This window comes from Salvia splendens, chromosome 8, assembly GCF_004379255.2.
Source record: "Salvia splendens isolate huo1 chromosome 8, SspV2, whole genome shotgun sequence".
NCBI classification, from domain to species: Eukaryota; Viridiplantae; Streptophyta; class Magnoliopsida; order Lamiales; family Lamiaceae; genus Salvia; species Salvia splendens.
In genome coordinates this window covers 10,139,988-10,161,763 of record NC_056039.1, presented here as the reverse complement: position 1 = coordinate 10,161,763, position 21,776 = coordinate 10,139,988, and the positions used below count along the sequence as shown (strand labels likewise).

Genomic DNA, 21,776 nt, shown 5'->3' with positions numbered 1-21,776 from the left:
AGTACGACATACCGATCAACGATGAAATTTCATTTATCAACAAGGTTTCAAATCCCGAAGGTGCATAACGTGAATGACATAGTTTGACAATTCAAAGGAATTCAAAGAAATTCTTAAAACTTGACGTAGCGGAAGCATTTGAGAGTAAGCTACTACTATGTGTGAAGACACAATAGCAACCGGATCATTTATTGAATATTGTCTCTGTCCAATGCTCAACATCCTCCGTCCTCCGTCCACGCTCAACCTGCACATAGGGAAAACATATGCAGGGGCTGAGTACTTGATGCACTCAGTGAACTCATGCCCGAAATACATTTATCATTTAAGATATGTCAAGCCATCATCGAGTGAATCTCGGGTTTTACTTTAAAAAGGCCGAGAATCACTAAAACCATTCCATAAAAAGTTGTCTGCAGACAAATATCATTATCATCCCCATTCATGTACCATATCTGAACCATCATGTGAAACGAGAATGTGGCCACAAACTCGATCACTGGACCAGCCGACCACAAAGGACGGCTCACGATCCCCATCAGTGCACTAGTCTGAGTAGGGACTCACTCCCTAGTCAGACCCGAATTCGTTAACCATCAAAGTCTAGTAGAACATTATTCTAGTAGACAATCAGATAGGCAATTCAAAACATAAGTTACGGCATGACACACTATTTAAAACCACCCTTATTTCACCATAAACATATCATCTCAAATAAAAGAGTTTAAGTAATAAAGCCCACCTCGAAAGCTTAGAATTTTCCTTAAGCAGCTTCTCGTTCCGACTTTAGCGGCCGTGCGAACCACCTTTTCAGTAAATACATAAAGTTCACATCAATTCTCTTTAACGACGACATTTTAGAATGCATGCACTCCAATTAAAATCTTTTAATTCATTTTCTCGATTTTCATGCATTTTCGATTATTCGGCGGCCGCCCAAGGCGTCGCGTGCGACGCCGGTCGGCCGCTTACGCTCGTTCTTTTCCTCCGTTGGCTCCTCGTATTTTCCATGTCGTCGAAATAACTTTCTTAAAATTATTCAAGCGCATAATTAAATTATCGCACTATTTCTCTTCGCAACTAAATTTTATTCCGTTCTTCAAATTATTGTGAGAATTAAATAAATAATTCCTCACGATTAAATTATCGGCCCAAGGATTTAGTTAATTTGGCCCTCACTTATACTTCAAATTAAGATTTGAAGCCCAACAAAATTAATTGGAGCTCAACTAACCAAACATCCCATTTTAATTTGTGAGGCCCAAAACTTTTAAAAACAAAAGTGGCCCCATTCTTTTAAAACAAGAGTGGCCCAATCCTTTCTCTTCCCCCATTCTTCACGCCATTTCCCTTCTCTCTATTCCTCTCTCTCGAAAATTCTCAATTCCGTCGCCTTCACCAACAATCGGGTTCCGATTTCCCCCAAATCCCGTCGCCTTCCGTCGCTGCTCACCGCCGTCGTCCCATCCCGTCGAGGCCGCCATCGCAGTTGTTCCTTTGTCGATTAATCGCCGATGCCGGGAGGAGTTTCGCTGCAGGCGCTGATGTCGTCGCTGCCTCGCGAACCCCGTCCCGGTTTCAGACCGGTGTCACCGCCGTCTCGCCCAAACGCTGCTGCTCGCCGACGGGGTCAGGGCCACCCCCGCTGTTCCACAACAGAAACTGCCGCTGCAGCGAGAAGGGAGGACGGTCGCCGCTCCGCCGCTGCTCTGTTCGGTTGCCCCCGAAACACTCCAAATCAGCCCCGAACAGACACCGCGCAGCCCCGAACAACTCCAAACAGCCCTGAAACATCCCGAACCCAACCCGAACAGCCCCACACAACCCCGAGAGATAAGTTCTCTTTTACAAACTTATGTTCTTTTTCGCATTTTCGATTAATTACGGGGGGGTGTTGGATTGTTTGAGAATGATTGATTTGTTTGATCGGTGTTACTTGTGTGGGAGATTGATGTGTTGATGATATGCTATGTATAACAAAGATCACAAGGGAAGGGATTTATACCTTCTATGCTATGAACTTGACCGTGAGGTTTGTAGGCTGAAAAGGGAGACTCCTTGAACTTGGCAGATTAAATTTCACATCTGGAATTGAATTGAGAATTTGGCAGCTCTTCAAATTCTCGCTTTCTGTCGTGAATCCGTGACTTGTAGTGGTAGACACTTGGAAACCAAAAGCTCTTCTACTCTCCTTCTCTCTTGGCTCTCTCTCTCACTTTGTCTTTGCTAGAGATGACGGTGTGAAAGTGTATGTGGAAAACTGATATTTAACTTGTGACCTTTGATTGTAGAATTAAAGATGGAAGATGAAGAAGTTTGAAATTGGAGAGTCTCCATAGAAGGGGTATCGGCCAAGAGGGAGAAGGAAGAAGAAAAGGATTTTGGGCTTGCAAAAGAAATTCTTTGAAGAAATTGGGCTCAAAATCTATCTCCCACATTTTATTTATTTGTTGAAGTTCATAGGCCCAAAATGATTTATTTTGTTGTAAATAAATCAAGCCCAAAGCCAAATTGTAAAAATAAAACATTGGACTTTCTTTATATTTATTTGGATCGGCCCAAGTTCTTATTTTTGTTCGTTTCCTTTCGTTTAGACAATATATTAATTGCCTCGTAGTAGCTTGGTGTTGTTCCAAGTACTATAAAAAGTCCGGGTGTTACAACTGATCACGATAATGAGCTACTGAATGTCGGGGAGCATTTCCAATTTCAGTAACTCCGTGCCACCTATACATAATATTAATGTCAAAAGTTATCAACAAAATACATAATTATGTGAGTTAATTTAAACAAAAACATTACTTGGCTACACACGGGGTATACGGCGTGTGCATAGGCGTCAAGAAGGCTGGCCTCAATGTAGGCATTCTTTCCCAGGCCGACAGCTGCAAGAGAACCATAGGTCCACCCACATCTCTTCTCTGTCTGCCTATAGAAGCCTCGCACAAATAATGATACAGGTATGCTAAAGCAGCACTACCCCAACTGATATTAGCCACATCTTCCGGATCGTCTAAGGCATTTAACCACATAAAGGGGACCTTGCACCCTGTGGTGTCCGGTAAAATAAGCCCCCCTAACAAGATCAGAGCATGTATACGTGCTCTTTGAATGTATGCATACTCAGGCAGCCAATCACCCAACGGCATCGTCGCTTGGTGGATCAGAGACGTCATCAACAAACCACAGTGCTTCGTTTCGGTTTCTGCGTCAGGTATCCATGCCAACAAATCTCTACACTTGCTGGACCAATCTTCAAATCCAACAGGGTAGTCACGGCCAGTGAAAACACGACCGTCTGCTCTCAAACCCCACAGGCTTTGCACATCCTGTAAGGTTACAGTAACTTCACCAACTGGAAGGTGGAAACAGTGTGTCTCAGGCCTCCAGCGCTCGATCAAGGCCGTTATTAGCTCATTGTCCATCCTCATCGGCATTCCACATTCAACCACGCCTCTGAACCCCCATACTTCTAGCCAATACATCACATTTTCATGTATTGGCAATGCCCACACCTTACTCTCCGTCCTACAACTTCTCAACACATTTGTTGTGCCATTCGCCAACAAGGAGCCTGAAATGTGTCCGTTCTGATGAAACAGTAGTGATGGATCCTCAGGTCCATAGCATAACTGTTGTTCGGAACTTGCAGATGCCATCTACTTCAAAACATTCACCCATGATTCAATTTTTTTCATAACAACTCAACAAGCTAACTAAATTGCAACTTAGGGGCGCAATATATGCATATGAAATACCCAAATTACATAAAATCGCCCACCAAAAGGGGCACAATTACAAAAACTTAATCAATTGCTTCTACCCATTCAATTATATGCGTATGAAATACCTAAATTACGGAAAATCGACCAACAAATCCAACAATTTCATCATAAACCCTAATTTTGCTAAATTAAATCCATATGAAATACACAAATTACGGAAAGTCGACCAAAAATTCCATCAATTTCATCATAACCCATAATTTCATCATAATCCCTAACTATATGCAACAAAACAACAAAAATATACCAAAAATCCATCAATTTAATCAAAAACCCTACTTTTACTAAATTACGGAAAACCTGCCCAAATTAAACATTAAAGGATGTATTTAGCCAAATTGAAGAACAATTACCGGAATATGGTTACAAAATGGTGGAAATTCGCCGGATTTTGCTCGGATTCGTCGGAAATCGCTTGATTTCGTCGTTTGGTTTCGTCCCCTGCTTCTGCTCGTTCGTTTCTGGCTGGTTCTGCCTTCTGCCCGGTTTAAAACTCAACGAACGACGCATAAGAATTATGCGTCGCTAAATAAAGACGCATAAGCGTTATGCGTCGCTAATGAACGACGCACAATGGTTATGCGTCAATATCTAACGACGCATAACCCTTATGCATCGTTTATTAGCGACGCATAACGATTATGCGTCAATAACTAACGACGCATAATTATTATGCGTCTTTCTGTTAGTGACGCATAACTCTTATGCGTCACTCCCTGAGGCGGAATACAAGTAATGCTCTTCATTAAAATGGAATTCAATTAAAGTCCTTTACCAAAAAAAGAATTGATCCGAATTAAGCATGAAGTTGATAAAAGTGAATTAACTTCATGTAGGATGCTACTGGAAACGGAATGCTGTTATGATATGGAAATCTGGTTTTGGGGTAAGATTAACGATGAAAGCCGACGAGCACCACTCCATTGACGAAATTTGACTGTCGCTGTGGTTGTGGGTGGCGGCGATAAAAAAAGTTAGGCGCCGGAGGGGCGACAATTAGGCACAAAACGAAAATAGCAAAATCAAATACTCCTTAATACTCCCCCTCCGTCCCATTTTATGAGTTCCGTGAATTATTTTATAAACCCCACGTCTCATTAACTTTTTTTCTACTCATATTTTATTAGTATAAAATTAATATAAAAGTATGACTCATATTTAACTGTCTTTTTTCATAACTTTTGTTTACATTTCTTAAAATTCATGTCGAACTCTAATGGGACGAAGGGATAGTAATCTCTATGTCCCATGTTATTCACATTTTTCACTATTTCGGTTCGTCTCAAACTACTTAAATTATTTATATTTTAAATAAGAATTAAGGTATTTAATTAATATATTAGAGTTAGCTATGTATTTTATTATTAAGTGGTCTCATTATATTCAAAATATTAATTTAATTATACTAAAAAAATCAATTCAAAATTAATAATTTAAAATGAAAAGTGTGAGTAATATGAGACCAATAGAGTAGTATTTAATAGGACCGACTGGAGTATAAAATTGAATTTAAAAAAATACTACTATAAATTATACTTATAATTACTTATTTGTTTTATTTTACAAATGTTTTAAAAATATTACTAGTAAATAATAGCTCATTCATTCTCGTGTTAAAAAGTAACCCTCTTAAGATAGGCGGGTCTAGGGGTGGGGAAACGGTTCTCGGTTAACCGATAACCGAACCTTATTTTTTTCGGTTATCGGTTAACCGAGAACCGAAAAATAAGGTTAAGGTTCGGTTTCGGTTAGTAGGTTTTGGATTTAGGCAGTTCTCGGTTCTACCCGAGAACCGAAAGGTTAGAACCGAAGAACCACGATTAGTGGATTGAAATTTATTTTTCACTATATTCATTTTAATTTATCATTTATCAAAAACTTAAAAGTAAAATGTAAAAGAGGGAACCTCTTTTATCGAATTAGAAATTTTTCCCTCTAACTTCCTATATTTCTAAATTTAGTGAGAAATTTAGGTTAATCGATAAATTTCAAACTTCACTAGCATCCCTAGATAAAAGTACTATAATTATTGAGAAGATACTTTAACTTTATGAAACCAGAATCCACCGTATCAATATTAAAGATCAAGGAAACGCTTTAAATATTGTAAAAAGAAAAGAATTGATTTTCAAGTCTTTGTCACACACCACTATGACTAAATAATACTCCCTCCGTCCCACATAATTTGACCCAATATTCCATTTTGATCCGTCCCAAATAATTTGACTCATTTCACTTTTACCATTTTTGTTAGCCTCATATTCCACTAACTCATTCTTACTCACATTTTCTTATAAAATTAATATTTTAAAAGTAGGACCCACATCCTACCAACTTTTATAACTCACTTTCCATTAAATTTCTTAAAACCCGTGCCAGATCAAAGTGGGTCAATTGCAGCAAGATATGCCCCTCCGTTGCCCACTTTTTTTCTGAATGTCAAAGTGGGTCAAATTATATGAGACGGAGGGAGTATAGTTGATGTTGAGGTCTTAGTCACACACGACTGTAGTGTGGTAGTAAATCTCAATCATGATACATGATTGAGCTCTATAATTTCTACTCTATCCGTCCACAAAAAATAAAGTACATTGTCATTTTTTGTTGTCCACGAAAAATAGAGCACATTTAAAAAAGTAAAATTTTCAACCACTTGTCTCTTACTTTTTCCCTTTCTCTCTAACTAATAATATGAATCTCAGAGCATCCGCAGCGGTGGCGGTTGGCGCCACCGCCGTCCGTGCCAGCGGCAAGGCGAAGAACCGCCACCGCTGCAACCGCGCCGCTGGCACGGCGCTGCTCGATGTATCGAGCACGTCCGTGCCAGCGGACGCACACGTGTCACTCTCCCATTCGCCAACGGCATAGCCGTTGGTTTCAAACAATTTTTTATTTTTTTTAAAAAAAATCGGTTTTTTATTAAAAAAACCGATAAAATATAAAAAAAAAAAAATTTCACTTCCCCAAAAAATTATATCCGTTTATAACCGTTTTTCCCCACTTTTTAATTTTTTTTTTATTTTTTTTACCCCAAAAATACACACTTTCATCTATAAATACCCCCAATTTCACTCCCAAAAATTCACACTTTCACTACACAATTCTCATCATCATTCTCTCATCTCCATTCTCATCTTCAATCTCTCATATCCATTTTCATCTTCCTCTCACACCCTACAACACCACTATGTCCGGTAACGACGACAACCCAAGCGGCTCTCACGGTTGGAACCCCGAATGGTTCGGTTCGCAACCGTTTCCTAGTCCGGAAACGGAATATTCGGCCCCTCCTCTCACCCAAGATTCGGGCGTTCCGAGTGGCTACCGGCCATACCCAATCGACGATCAAGGTGCCTCCGATGGGCGCTACGGGTGGACACCAGAGCCTAGGCCTCGCGCCCCTTCCCAAATGCCGAATCCTCCATCTCGCGCCGGTGTCCGCACACCGTACTCACCGGCGGAGATGGAAAGATTGTTCAAGGCGTACTTGGAAATCTCCGAAGATGCGGTGGTTGGAACGAACCAATCCGGCGATCACTTTTGGTGGCGCGTCTCTAGCCGGTACAATGCACACCGGCCGCCGGGAACGATCGAGCGCAACGAGAGTATGGTGCGCAACTGCATCGGCCGAGCCAACGAAGAAATTGGCAAGTTCAACGGCTATTTCATCCAGGAGTCCCGGAATGCCGGGAGCGGCCAAAGCGAGGTCGACATCATCACCGCCTCGCTGAGCACCTACCAATCCATGAACGGTAAGTCGTTCAAATATCTTAACGTTTGGCAGGAGACGCGGACGCACCCGAAGTATAAGGGAGGCATAACATCCTCCTCTAGCGGCTCCTCCAAACGCTCACGGTCGGTAGCACTATCCGACTCCGGCTCGGAAGAAGTGGCTAGCCAACTCGCCGGAGCTAACTTGGGTAGCCCCGATGCCGGACCAAGCGGTTCCCGACGCCGACCGCAAGGTAGGAAGAAGGCGGCGGCCGAACGACGTCGCGCCGCGACTCCATCTGCCCCTGCTCCCGAACCCGCACCCTATGTTCCACCTCCACCCCCGAACAACTCGTTGTGGGCCCTTTTGGCCCAACTCAATATGGCCGATAGGTCAACTATGACCACTACGCAACTTCAAACGCACGAGTCCATGATATTGGGTCTCCAAAAACAATTGGGGTTGGTGCCGCCGGATGCGTAGTCTTCCTCGGGTTATATTAGCCAATAATTATGTAATTTTTAATTTTTAGGAGTTTAATTATGTAATTTTTAATTTTTAGTATTTTAATTATGTAATTTTTAATTTTTAGGATTTTAATTATGTCTTTTTATTTTATTTGTAATTTGTAATTTTTATTGTGGTTTTTTTAATGAATTTTAGTATTATGAAAATGTTGTTGTGTAATTGAATTTTATATTAATTGTGCTCGTCCTTGCGGAAGAGCACAGTTGTGGGTGTTGTGCTCTTGCCAGAGAGCAGGCATGAATAGTACCGCCCGGGCCCACAACCGTGCCGCTGGCAAGAGCACGGTTGTGGATGCTCTCAATGTGTCTTATTTTTCATAGACAGAGATTATTATATAATTTAGAATATAGTGGAAATTAGTAATAAATAAATTGTTTTGCTGAAAACTTTTTTCCACAACCACAAGCTCTACTATTTTGTTGAGGAAAATATCTATAGTAATGACCTGGAGATCCTATATCTTCAGTATATCATCAACATAACTTATCCGATGTCGCTGCCCTAACTCGCAGTTCTAACCTTAGTCTGGATCTGAGCTACAACACATCCGACTCTTGACCGAAAACAAGACTTGACATACAGTTACTGCATTCACAAGAACGACGTAATCTGGAAGCAACTGCACAACAATTAACACTAAAAATATTGTCAAAATAAGATTTGAGAATCAAATGATGGGGGCTACACAATGCCCTAGATGGACCTTCACACTCAAACTTCAAAGTAGCAGTTGCCATCAGAATCAAGATGCATTGACAGTAGACATCATCTTCTCAAAAAATTAATGAAATCTAACAAGCGCCAAGACTAGACAGTTCTCCAATCTAGTGTTGGTACAATCTAATTGAGGGTAGTCACAGGAGAGTCTTGGTATCCCGTGATGCTTGTTATCCGTATCCTTGTAATAGGCTGTCAAGCAAAGAAATAAAGCAGTTGGCAAGAAAATGAAAGAATGCAACTTAGTGGGATTTCAAGCAACAAAATGATGTGCTCACCTGTCTGTGACCAATGTTTCTTCTGTAGTTTTTCTTCTTCTTGTATTTGAAAACGATCACTTTCTTATCCAGCGTCTGCATAGAATAGAACGAGTGAGTTGATGCACTTAATTTACATGAGTGTGTATACAAGAGACCATCCTGGATTCAGATCATACTTGCTCTTCAACAACTGCCTCGACTGTGGCATTAGGCACTATCGGTTTTCCAATATATGCGCTTGTTTTTGTTCCCACAAGCAACACCTTATTTAGGGTTACCTGGACAGGTCGAGTTGTAATGATTATGTGTCATTATGGATAGGGAAGTATTCAGTATACATACAAAGGCAGAAGAAGAAAAAGAAAGAAATTATGTATGAAAGTGATATCTACATATGAGTTGATATCCACTAAACAATTCAACATTTGCGTATTGCAGCAAACAAAACCAGTAAAAGTAGTAGTTGAAAAACTCGATTTTTTAGGCTCCTGCAGCACATTATCTATGCTAAACTCACATTTCCATGCCATCGCATGATCAACATGAATTGAACAAATCATTTCCATGCCATAAAAATGTAAGGACTTCGTACAATGAGAAAGAGCGGTGGAGAAATAGAAATAAGATCCTTTGGGCAATGGAATTCACACCAATATATGAAGGTGATATTCAGCAGAACAATCAATACAACATAATGGAAACTAGAAAGGTAAAATACTCATATACCATGGTAGTATTCTCATAATATCTTTACTTACCTTGTCGTTTACGCTTGCGCCTTTAAGCCTCTGTGTGTAGATATAACGTCCAGGGAATACGATATACTGCCTACCTCCAACCTAAGCAATTAAAAAGCCAGAAGAAAAAAATGCTAAGTAGACTATTAAACTCAACGCATGATTCCTTAGGCAGATTCAATGAAAAATGACAATCAAGATAGGAACAAACAATCTCAAGAGAAACAAGCAGGATGCTTCAGCAAAAGAGACAAACATATCCCCATATCAGACAAACAGAATATCTTGAATTATTACATCTGCAACAAACAGCAGAAGGGATTCCAGTCCTGATTTTGTGTAACTTTATCATTTTCATGGGAGGTGAAAAAGCTGTTAAGGTATCACAATATCTTCAAAAACACATTATAAATGAAGGCAGGCCGAAATAATGCAAAGAACCTTGACCCAGTGCCTGGTATAAAGTAGATGAAGTTTCGACATATTTTTTAACAGCAGCAAGTATTAAATGACAAATAGATTTTCAATCATCTCCAATTCCACATACTAGAAGTTAACCAAAAAAATTGAAGACATTAACATGTTGTTTAACCCTAGACAACCAAACTTTTCCAGCAGAAAAGAGAAAATCACATAAATCTAACATCCATCTATACAATCAAGATGTGGTTAATGAAGATGCACAGAAGGATGGCGAACATATGTGAAGTATAGCTGAAATTTGTTGATGGACAGCATCACGGGGATTCAATCTGAGACTCATATTCAGAGTAATGGTTGCAATATATCAAGCCTTACTAATAAGAGTGTGACTAAGTCACTAAAAGAAACCACAGATTAGAGTCAGACAGTCAGTCTTCTGTAACTGACTCGATTTAAAAGCTGTCCCCATTTAGTTGTATAAATAGTGTTAGTTACTTTGTACAGTCGATTTTTCAGTATTACAATGAAAATTACTATCAGATTCTTCGTTAAAATCCCTGGGTTTTCTACATTGTATCTAGAGCCGGTTGAATACACTACAACAAGTCAACAAGAGATCGACTGAAGATGGTGAAGCAACGCAGACCAACTTGGAATGTTTTAGCTATGACAAGCTTGGACTGCACAATGAGCTCGCAGGTCCAATTGCAAATCAAAGAGCCAATACCAATATGCAGGTCACGGATGAGGAAGTCAGCCAATACCAATATGCAGGTCACGAATGAGGAAGTCAGCCAATTCAGATTGATGAGATTTGCAACTACATAATGCAGATCGTCCAAGAATACAGTTACTGGGAAACTAATCAACTATCAGGCACCATTTTGTTGAACTGGAGTAGATCAATTAAGAGAGCTTTCAGAGACCAGAGCTCAAAGTCACTGAAATTCTTAGATGGATATCATGGACGTTTTACTGAATCTAATTAACATTAATCATGGTTTCCTGCTGGATTATTGAATCCAGTATCGAAATAATTAGCTGATGCACTTATTCATATTAATAGCACTAAAAATTATGGAGTGAGCTGCTATATTCCTTATGATTCTAAGCATTTGAACTGATGAAACGCCCCAGAATTCTTCTTAACAAAGCAAAATAAACTCAATTCCAACACTACAATTTCATCGAAATTAAGGACTCACCATCACAACAGCAAAAACTTCCTCACGCTTGGGCTCGGAAGTTTCGACAGCGGGCTCAATTTCCAGAACCGGGGTCTCAATTTCGGCATCGGTAACGGATAATGCAGCCTCTGTGTCCGTTGCCTTTGGCACTACCGGGTGTTTGCGGGCGGTGAGAGACAGGTGTGAGAGAGAGTGGGACAAGAAAGAAAGATTGGGTCTAGATAGAGAAATGGCAGTTTGAGTTTGGTTGTGGGAAGGCTTTGGAATGAGAGAATAAGAAAGAGACAGAGCAGCCATTGTCACTTCCTTCGAATTTTTGCTTCTCTTCTGCTTACTCTTCTTCTTTCCATTATCCTATCCTATATCCTTTGTTTACTGGAATGACGCTTTTGCCCTTCAAATTGGTGAGGATTTACCATTGAAATTGGGGGCTATTATTATTCGTTAGGATTAATTTCTGCAAAATCACGTTTTTGATCAATTTTGTGCGAATTATTTTTAGTTTCTTAAACTCAAAAGTCAAAACTATATCGTTTAAGGTCGCATTAATATTTATCGACAACACTTACAATATTATTATTCATCGACGACACTAAAATTTAAAATTTTACATGGGTGCACCAATTTAGCATCGAATTTGCCTTTAAAAAAATTATTATGGGACAGTTGAAAGTTTTTTATTATCATTTAAATTTTGTAAAGTGTGGAATAAATCAAAATTTGATCAAACTCCATGATTTTATAGACAATTAACCCTATTCGTTATAAGTTAACCAATAATTGAACCGAATAAGTGCAGTTATTAGTTAACAGATCATCAAAATTTTCAGTTCCAATAATTGAAAAGCCAACGATTTTAAACGGCAAAGCCTTTCCATGCTTCAAAAAATGTACAAAGGTCATATGATGATTTACAACTGGCGTGACTTCAATATGTTCGACGAGTACTTGTGTGTCATTGATAGCATGAGGCGAGAGCGCTTGTGACGATTATGCAAGGATATTCAAGATGCATGCAACGACACTTGGGATTGCCAATACTTACTCAATATGCACGAGTCCCAACATCAACCAAGTATAATGGAGTAGAAAAATTAGCATTCAACATGAAGAAAACATTAGAGCATCTCCAATGCACGGATGTCCCATTCGGACATCCACTAGGACTTCCCAAAAACACCTCCTGCCACGTCACTAGGACTTCCCATCCTACTGCCACGTCACTAGGACATCCCCTTCACAATCCGTCCTTCCCATCGCCCTTCCCACTAGGAATTCCCGCAATAAAAAAAAATCACAAATTCACAAATAAAGCAATTTACGTTTACGGAAATAAAATTTCAACACGAATACGAACGGGAAAAATTATCAACTTCATTAAAAAAAATATACATGATTTGAAAAAAAAAATTACATAATAATAAAACAAAAAAAAAGTAATAACATCAACGTCAACCCCTTCGCGTCCAAACCTCTTCGATAATATCGTGCTGAAGTCGAACATGGGCATCTGTTTGCCGCATGTCGGCAAATGCACGCATCCGCTCGACCTCTCCATGAGGTACCCCCATATTCATATTCGCGGTGGCCACGCCGTGACTTGGACCTGTACCCGTATCATCTTCATTGGTCCACTGAGTCAGTTCCGCAGCTTCATTTTCGACAATCATGTTGTGCATTATGATACATGCGTACATGACATCGCCGATGTTGGGAATATACCACTGCCGTGCAGGACCCTTTACTACCGCCCATCGCCTATGGAGCACACCAAATGTCCGCTTCACATCCTTGCGCGCTGCTTCCTGACGGCTCGCAAAGTATGACTTCTTTTGTCCGAGCGGATGCTTGATTGTCTTCACAAAGACGGGCCAGTTTGGGTATATCCCATCCGCCAAATAGTATCCCATATTGTGCTGGTTGCCGTTGGCGACGAAACTGATGGCGGGACCAACGTCATTGCACTGAGAGTTGAACAGGGGCGACGACTGCAGAACGTTGATGTCGTTGTTCGACCCGGCGACTCCAAAATAAGCATGCCATATCCACAGCCGATAGTCAGCTACAGCTTCAAGGATCATCGTGGAATGCTTGGCTTTGAAGCCGGTAGTGTACATCCCCTTCCAGGCGGCGGGCCAGTTCTTCCACTCCCAATGCATACAATCTATGCTGCCCAACATCCCAGGGAACCCGTGCACCGACCCATGCATATCTATCAGCCTCTGGCAGTCTTCGGGGCTCGGACTCCGAAGATACCGCTCCCCGAATATCGCTCTCACGCCGGTGCAAAAATTCTGCAGACACTCGACGGCTGTCGACTCGCCAATGTGGAGGTACTCGTCAAACATGTCGGTCGCGCCTCCGTACGCCAATTGTCTGATTGCGACAGTGCACTTCTGTAAGGGCGTGAGTCCGGGTTTGCCAACTGCATCCTCTCTGATCCTAAAATACAAGTATATTCTCTCTAAAGCACCCACGATATGCATAAACAGCGGACGATGCATCCTAAAACGTCGCCGGAATAAGGCATCCCCAAAACGCGGCTGCGGAGCGAAGTAGTCCTGATACAACCGAATATGTGTAGCAATGTGGTCACGGGGTATTGTAGTTCGACGACGGATCAGCCGATGTACCGCCGCCTGCTGCCGCCGCTGCTCCATCTGGTGTAACAGTCTATCTATCGCACCTTCCACAGCGACCTCCAATTCATCCTCGCTATCACTGTCACTAGCCATTCTAGATGTACTTGAAAATAGAGATGTAGAGAGAGAAACTTGTTAACACAAGTGGTGCGAATGAAATGAAGTTCAACGAGCCGTATATATAGAGTTTTAAAAAAAAATTAAATACCGGACGTCCGACCCATGCCACAATGGCGGACGTCCGCCCGCCCGTCGCCCACACGTCCGAGGACATCCGACGTCCTTACGGGACGTCTGTGTCCGAGTTGAAACGCCACAATGGCGGACGTCCCGGTCGCCCGTCGCGGATGTCCGACCGGACGTCCGCTATTGGAGATGCTCTTATACTAACAGCAACGGAAGCCATCCAACCATCATCATAGAAACATCCACAACCACTGACTATGGATTTGACATGTGTTTTTTGTTAAGCCCGAGTCATACAACGACAACAACGTGTCGAACGACATTGACGTCTTCAACGACATGTTAGATGGTAGGATACTTGTTGGAAGCATCATGGATAATGGACATCGGGACAACAAAGCCTACTATCTCGTGGACAATATCTATCTTAGGTGGCCGACTTTCACCAATACCTAAAAACATAGTTTACCGAATCAATAGTTTTTGTTGCTGTGGAGTAACAAATATGTTAAACATGATTATATTTCTTGAGCAACCATTATCTCAAACAAAGTGTTTTCTTTATTTCTCAAATTACACAATATAAGAAGAAATCAGTTCGTCAAACAACTTTGTACAAGCCCCTTAATTTTCTCCGAATTGTCAATCACCATCACTTCCATCGCAAAACAAGAGCTACCTATATTATATTACTACAACAGCAAGAATGAAAAATACAAGAAGAAAACACCTAAAATAAGAAGGGGAAATTTAATATGAAAAAAAGTCCATGTCTACCTAAACTATGCCTACCATACTCCTGTGCTTCAGCACCTTCTTCATGAAATACCAACATATCAGCAGACTGAAACTTTTAGTCAGAATCGTGTTTTTGGCTGCTAAGATCCATGGTCGTTAATTCAAATGATATCGGTTCTTCTGTTTCACCTTAGATCCCGATTGTCGCTTTTATCAGTGTCGTAGTTCTCCCTCTGGAAATCAATCTCAATGCTACTTGCTCTGGTCCTTCTATGCCTTCGATCCTACAAAAAATTAAGCATGTCACAATCACAATTCATTCGTTTTCCCAGCACATGCCTTTTGCCAAACATACATTCACTCGCCCTCATCAAATATACATACTTCAACTACACTAGTTTCTTTTTATGGCTTTCGGTGCACCTAAAGCAGCAACTGTCATTTGTGAGACTTCTGGCCTAAACTTCAACAGACAGAATTTATCGCCAGAAACAAAAATAAAACCAGATATCAATTCTTGTACTAACAACGTTTCCCTGCCAAAAAGGATTAGGTGAAGCATCTATATGCTGGCTCTACTTTTGGTTAGTTTATATGGGACTAATGCAGAGTCATTTTTCCTTTCAACATCATTCCCATAGGGGAGTTTGTTTTTCATTTTTATGCTCATTGTTAAGATTTCTCTACTCCTACCTTTTCAATGAGATATGAATCAACTTAAACTAGCTCAAATTGTAGAAACCATCAGTGTGCCTTGGGATATCTCAAAGTTCCAATCCATCTTAGTAAATAGTGGATTAACGGCCTATACTCTTTCTATGTATCTAGGTTGATCCTCAAAAGTAAACGTCCAAGTATTATTCACGTAAATAGCAACATAAATATCTTAAGTTGTTCTGAGTGGTAACAGTAACAGCACGTTATTTCATTAATATGGGATGTGGCATACCGACCCCTCTTGGTATGGGATATTCTTCCGATTCAAGCATCCGGACAACTCGGCTCATCCTGGGTCTCTTGTCTGAATCTGGGTCAACACATCTCAAAGCAGTTAAAAGAGTCCTTTTGAGGGCTCTAGTTGATGGCCTTGTGTCAATATTCGGATCCACCACTTCCTCCGAGCGCCTACTTCCAACCATAATTTTCAGCCAGTCAACCAGATTAACCTGCAAGTTGTCAAGTTTATACTGTTAAAATAACAGAAGCACGCCATTGTAGTCCACTCGATGCGGTAGTTTAATGTTACAATTACCAAAAATAAACACGAAGTTATTTATTAAAAGGTTGATCCTATAGTATATATATTTGCCATCTAAGACACGTATATATGAAATATGCTAATCATTGACAAAAGGCTGCCTCAACAGACAAATACCTCTGCAGCTGGACGGCCATAGTCTACTGGATCCCGTCCTGTGATTGCTTCTAAAAGCAATACCCCAAAGCTATAAACATCACTCTTTTCATTTAAAAGGCCAGTATTTGCATATTCGGGAGCCACATATCTGAAAATTGTTGAAGAGAATTAGCAAATAGAGTAATCTCTATCATTGATATGAAATTATTAATGGAAGGCTGTGAATGAAGAGCCAATGAAATCCACAAACAGACTTACCCAAAGGTGCCCATGACTCGAGTCGTTATGTGACTTTTCCCTGCACCAAGCAGCTTAGCCAAACCAAAATCAGAGACCTTAGCATTGAACTCTTCGTCAATCAGTATATTGCTCGACTTTATATCTCTATGAACAACCTTCGGCTCAATTGCCTCGTGCAGATAGGCAAGTCTGCAAATCCATGCGTGAAGTGAAAAGTTAAATCCAGAGTGGCTCACAGGAAAACTAAACAACCCAACAAACTCACGCTTTTGCTGTGCCAAGAAGAACCTTCGTTCTAGCCTCCCAAGTAAGATATCCATGATGACGCATTGCACCATGAAGCCATTGTTCTAAATTGCCATTGTTGACATACTCATACACCAGCAGTCTGACAGATTAACATCAATAACAAATTTAGGGATTAAGTTGATGGCCAGACTCTGATCTTTGCTAGGTTTAGAGCTTCATATCAACTTCTCAGTTCAAGCCGTGCTCTTAGAACTACAGTTATACTAGCATCCCTACAGCATGTTTGGAAATGAAACGCGATGTCCAATTCAAAGTGAACCATATCTAAAAATTGAATAATCACTCGCTCTGCTTTATTAACTCTCTTACTATATTCTCTCTCCACTTAACACACAAAGCAACACTACATTAAATCTCCTCCCGGAAAAGAAATGCTCCACTTTGAATGGGATGGAGGGAGAAGTTGATATTCGACACTTAAAAGGGCCAAGTCACAGAGGGAGTTTTCATTAGAAGCTGTACCTATGTGTTCCTTCAATACAGTATCCTAGAAGTCGGACCAAATTCTTGTGCCGCACATGGCCAATAGCCTCTACTTCCACTGTAAACTCTTTTTCAGCTTGACCTCTGGCCAGAGATACATTACATTAGAATACAAATTATTAGAATTGAAATCAAACAATAAGAGATTACATTATTATCACAAGAATATCACAAGAAAATTTTCGAGACTCACAGGTTGTTAAAGAGCTTCTTAACAGCCACAGGAGTTCCGTTGATAAGCTGTCCTTGGTAAACAATTCCATATCCGCCCTCTCCAATTACATTCTCCTTCGAGAACCTGTTTGTCGCCAGCTCAAGGTCTCGTAAAGTAAACCAGTGACCCCAACCAAGATGAGAAAATTCTGGCAGACCACTTAAAGGAGAGGGACCAGTAATTGGATTTGATGAAGAAGGTCTATATCCACCAAATGCTCCTGAACTCCATTCATCTCCTGATTGTGATCCACAATAATCTCTGTCGATGTGGTGGAACGAGCCCAACAGGCTGCTGTTATCTCCATTTTTAAATTTAGGTATCCCCGGATGGACCAACACATTGTCTGATTCTCTATCACTTGACCTGTCATGAACATTGAGATGAACCCCGTCTTGTGGAGCAAATCCCTCAGTCGAGACTTGCTCCATCCGGATCTCTTTTATTTCCTTTGAAACAATAGGTATTTGGCTAGTTGGATACTTTTCTTGATCCCTTCTCAGTTTCTTTTGCGAACTTAGATAAAATGTCAACAGAAAGAGAATGATCACAATAAATAGCCCAACTATTATTCCAATAACTTCCCAGATCTTGAGATGAAAAACGCCGGCACTTTTCAAGAGTTCAGCATTGAGATCAGAAGCCATCACTGAGGAATGAGGATCAAGAAACAACCTGTAGAATTAACACAAGGAACATAAGATCTTATGTTCCTACTCAACCATGACCAAATTTATTCACAAAATGACAAAACTAACACTAAGATTGCATTCACTGCTTCCTCCCCCTCAATTAATTAACAATTACGCTCTAACTACCAGAACATAACAAAAATGGGATGATCCCACTAATCAGAAACTTATAAGAGCTCCATTAGCCAAGCACTTTTGGCACTTTCAGGGCATAAATAATGTAAAAATGAATGGGATCACATAAGCATTCCACAAACAAATTAAAGCCATAACAGAAGCAGAAGTTAGCATAACAGCAACACAATTATGAGATGAGTGAACTATGAAAAACAATTTCAAGATAAAAGATAAGTAATGTATTAATATCTCAAGAAACTGTCAAGCTCTTACCTATCTAGTAATAGAAGAACACAAAACTTATTCTCAAAGGGCAGTTCTTGATAACTTCATCCGAATTCAGATAATAGCAGATCCCCTCCCAAAAGATCTTGAACCAGCAGCTCTTAGAAATCCCACGTTTCAAGAACAGCCAAAAATTAAATCTTTACTAAAAAACAACTCGAAATTGGAAATATTGAAGAATCTCATTCCAATTCTACACTGCATCACAAAATGTGAGTGGTTTTGAACACCTCTGATCTCAGAAGGCAGCAGCCCAGATGAAAAGAGACAACATTTACAAGAGTTGAGGTAGGTACATAGAATGCTAAATGGTGCCCATAATTAATTTGCAAGCAACGAATAGACAATTATGGTGGATTCAGCTAAGGAATGTTAATATGAATCCGGATGTATAAATAAATGGTTCTACATTCAAGAGAGAGAGCGAGTGAGAGAGAGTTATCAGTGGTAGGTGATGGGAAAATGTCTGATCAACAATCTTCTTGACATAATAGTGAAGTGGAAGCATGAGGAGAGATAGAAGGTATCACTCCACTCATCTTATTCGATTTATTAAAATTTCCTCTGAAGATGACTTCATAACCAAAAATTAATAAACAGTCGTTTCAGATTTTCAAATTTCATCGACCTGCAAAGTTTATGTAAGGTCCTTCAGTGAAGGGAATTGCTGGAGTATGAAAAATTACAAAGATAAACAATAACTACTTATACTCACTCTTCCCGGTCTTAGTTTACATTGAGACAATTCTTTTTAGCATTGAGATTAAAATTGTGTTAAATAAAATAAATAAATAAATAAAAAGTAGGAAAAAATATAAAGAAGGAGAAATAGGAGAGAGTGTAAAATAGGAGAGGTGTAAAATAAGACAGAATAAACTAAGATTGATCAAATGTTTATTTTTTGACTTAAAAGAAAATGACTCTATTAAATTAGAATATCTCGAAAAAAAATACGACTTAACTAAATTGAGACGAATGAAATACTACCATCGATCATAGAAACAGTCTCATTTTTTAATTAGTAGAATTTTTTCTCACCATTTTTTTCTCTTTTGCTCTTATTTTATCCATTTTTTTATTTTTTCTTTCTCGTACTTTATAAATTATACATTAAAATTCATGTATTTCACAAACTAAACTTTTTTTAAAAATTTTTCTAACAAAGAGAGTATAATTTACTAAGTCGTTGATGTCACTATGTAATTTTAAAAAAATAAATAAATGACATTGCATAAAACCGACATTTTTTGTGCTCTAATACTTAAAAAATTACGAGTAATGTCAAGATTCTAGGGCTCGGAGTACAAAGTTTATAGTTTAATAGTATTGCATAAAATATTTTAACAAAGCAAGTAGTGCAGTTTAGGGTTTAAATTGATGTTTAACTAGAATTATAGAATTACAAATGGTATTGAACCCTAAAATCATAAATTTAGACAAAATCTAGTTATTTCTCATGCACTTAAAATGTGGCCTAATATTCATGAACTTTAATTAGCCATTATGAAATATGAATTGTCCCCAAATTAAAATTGTGGTGGCACTTCCAAATTCCAATTATAAACTCAAAGAAATAGAAAATATCTTCTGCCCAAACTTGGACACATTCAATCTCCAAGTAAATCTTAGATCGTCAAATATTGATGAAATTTTAAATCGCATCTAATGGTCTAAAGAGTTATCTCGTTCAGAGCATGTCCTACTCTGCTCCTCCTATTGAAAATCTTTTGTTAAGAGTTTTCCTACACCATATTGGGTAATCTTTTGTAATCGCATCTAATGGTCTAGAGAGTTATCTTGTCACTTGTGCAAACATTCCTCTTGTTTTGATTGGCCTAATTGTTGATGCCTCAAGTGCTATATATCTCCACAACCCTAGGCAAGGGTAGGGTGTCTCTTGGATCCTTCTTCTTCTTCTTTGTCATTTGTCAACCTATGCTTCTGCGATTGTTCCACCACTTTCTTATTTGCCTTCTCTTGTTTACTTGGCTTGGGATGTGTCTCTAATTCTTTTTCATCCTCTACATTTGGTAACCTTTTTTTTACACTTCCTTCTAACCATCATTTTGTTGCGGCAAGCTTAGGTGTATGTAGCTAGAGTTGACAAATGGGTCGGGTCGGCCCAAACATGTCTCGGGCCAGATAGCTTGGGGCCCAATCCACCATTGAAGGGGCCTGGGATGAGATTGGTTGGGTTATGCAGGAAATTATATTTTTCATGCATTTTTTTAAATTACTCATGCAATTTTAAATATTATAAATGAAAAATAGTTATACTTGGAGGATTAAACTAATTATAAGATTTTATATTTTTAATCAAGTGTCCTTCCACCTTTATAGTCATAATGTATTTCCAATCTCGTGCAATCACGTTGCACGTATTGTAATACTCTCTCCATTCCGTCATAAGCGAGCCACTTCATTTGGACACAAGATTTAAGAAATTGATATTTAAAGAGTTAAAGTGAGAGAAAGTAAAGTATGAGAGTAAAGTAGAGTATGGGCCGCATGCGGCGGAACCAGTCACTATAAAAAGTTTACTCAAACAAAGTTTTGCCCGCAGGGGCAGCAGCGCAGTTGGCAACGGAGGGGCAGATCTTGCTGCAATGAGCCTGAGCTCGAATCCCACTACTGTCGTATAGTTGCTCGAATCCCACTACTAATCAGTAAAAGATGATTAGAAATTTATAGTAAGAACATCTGGGCGAAAATAACAATGCCCCGAGCCTAATTTTCCACTTCACTTTATATGTAATACTACTATAAAAGTGTGTGCGAAAATAACAATGCCCCGAGCCTAATTTTCCACTTCACTTTATATGTAATACTACTATAAAAGTGTGTGCGTGTGTGTGTGAAATAACCACATCACACATATAGTAAGGTGGACTCAAAACGTTGTACCATGTCAGTATTGCGAAAAAGAAAAATTAAAAACTTTTTCCTCTCTTTCAGTTAGATATGCATGCATGTGCATGTGACTCACTACTTTGCCACATTCCACTACACTAGACATGCACAAACCGAACCGAACCGGCGGTTAACCGGCATTTCGGAACCGCTGGTTCACGAACCGGAACCGGCGGCGGCGGTTCAAACCGGCAGACGGGTTGGCGGTTCAAGCGGACCGGTTCAGGTTCAGGAATATTAGGAACCGTAACCGG

The 21,776-nt window shown here is 39.7% G+C and overlaps 2 protein-coding genes and 1 long non-coding RNA gene across 4 annotated transcripts; 1 reads left to right on the top strand and 2 right to left on the bottom strand.

The window, feature by feature from the left end:
- The first annotated feature begins 1,319 nt into the window (after window positions 1–1,319).
- LOC121745582 lies at window positions 1,320–2,571 on the top strand. The gene is made up of 2 exons (XR_006038856.1): window positions 1,320–2,156; window positions 2,292–2,571. It is a non-coding gene; the product is annotated as an uncharacterized LOC121745582 (long non-coding RNA).
- A 6,064-nt stretch (window positions 2,572–8,635) lies between these two features.
- LOC121743107 (50S ribosomal protein L21, chloroplastic-like) lies at window positions 8,636–11,686 on the bottom strand. The gene is made up of 5 exons (XM_042136295.1): window positions 11,368–11,686; window positions 9,761–9,841; window positions 9,179–9,280; window positions 9,021–9,095; window positions 8,636–8,934 (listed from the first exon to the last, which is right to left on the bottom strand). The coding sequence occupies exons 1-5, from the start codon at window positions 11,644–11,646 to the stop codon at window positions 8,866–8,868; spliced, it is 606 nt and encodes a 201-aa protein (XP_041992229.1). The 5' UTR covers window positions 11,647–11,686; the 3' UTR covers window positions 8,636–8,865.
- Window positions 11,687–14,715: 3,029 nt separating this feature from the next.
- On the bottom strand, window positions 14,716–19,140 carry LOC121743531 (probable receptor-like protein kinase At2g42960). Of its 2 annotated transcripts, none has more exons than XM_042136858.1 (8): window positions 18,601–19,140; window positions 17,498–18,193; window positions 17,284–17,388; window positions 16,778–16,900; window positions 16,531–16,701; window positions 16,291–16,420; window positions 15,865–16,081; window positions 14,716–15,199 (listed from the first exon to the last, which is right to left on the bottom strand). In XM_042136858.1, exons 2-8 carry the CDS (start codon window positions 18,163–18,165, stop codon window positions 15,186–15,188), a joined length of 1,428 nt encoding a protein of 475 aa, XP_041992792.1. In that variant the 5' UTR covers window positions 18,166–18,193; window positions 18,601–19,140; the 3' UTR covers window positions 14,716–15,185. The 2 variants fall into 2 exon arrangements, with proteins under 2 accessions (XP_041992792.1, XP_041992791.1); XM_042136857.1 differs by having other exon boundaries at window positions 15,869–16,081.
- Window positions 19,141–21,776: the final 2,636 nt, after the last annotated feature.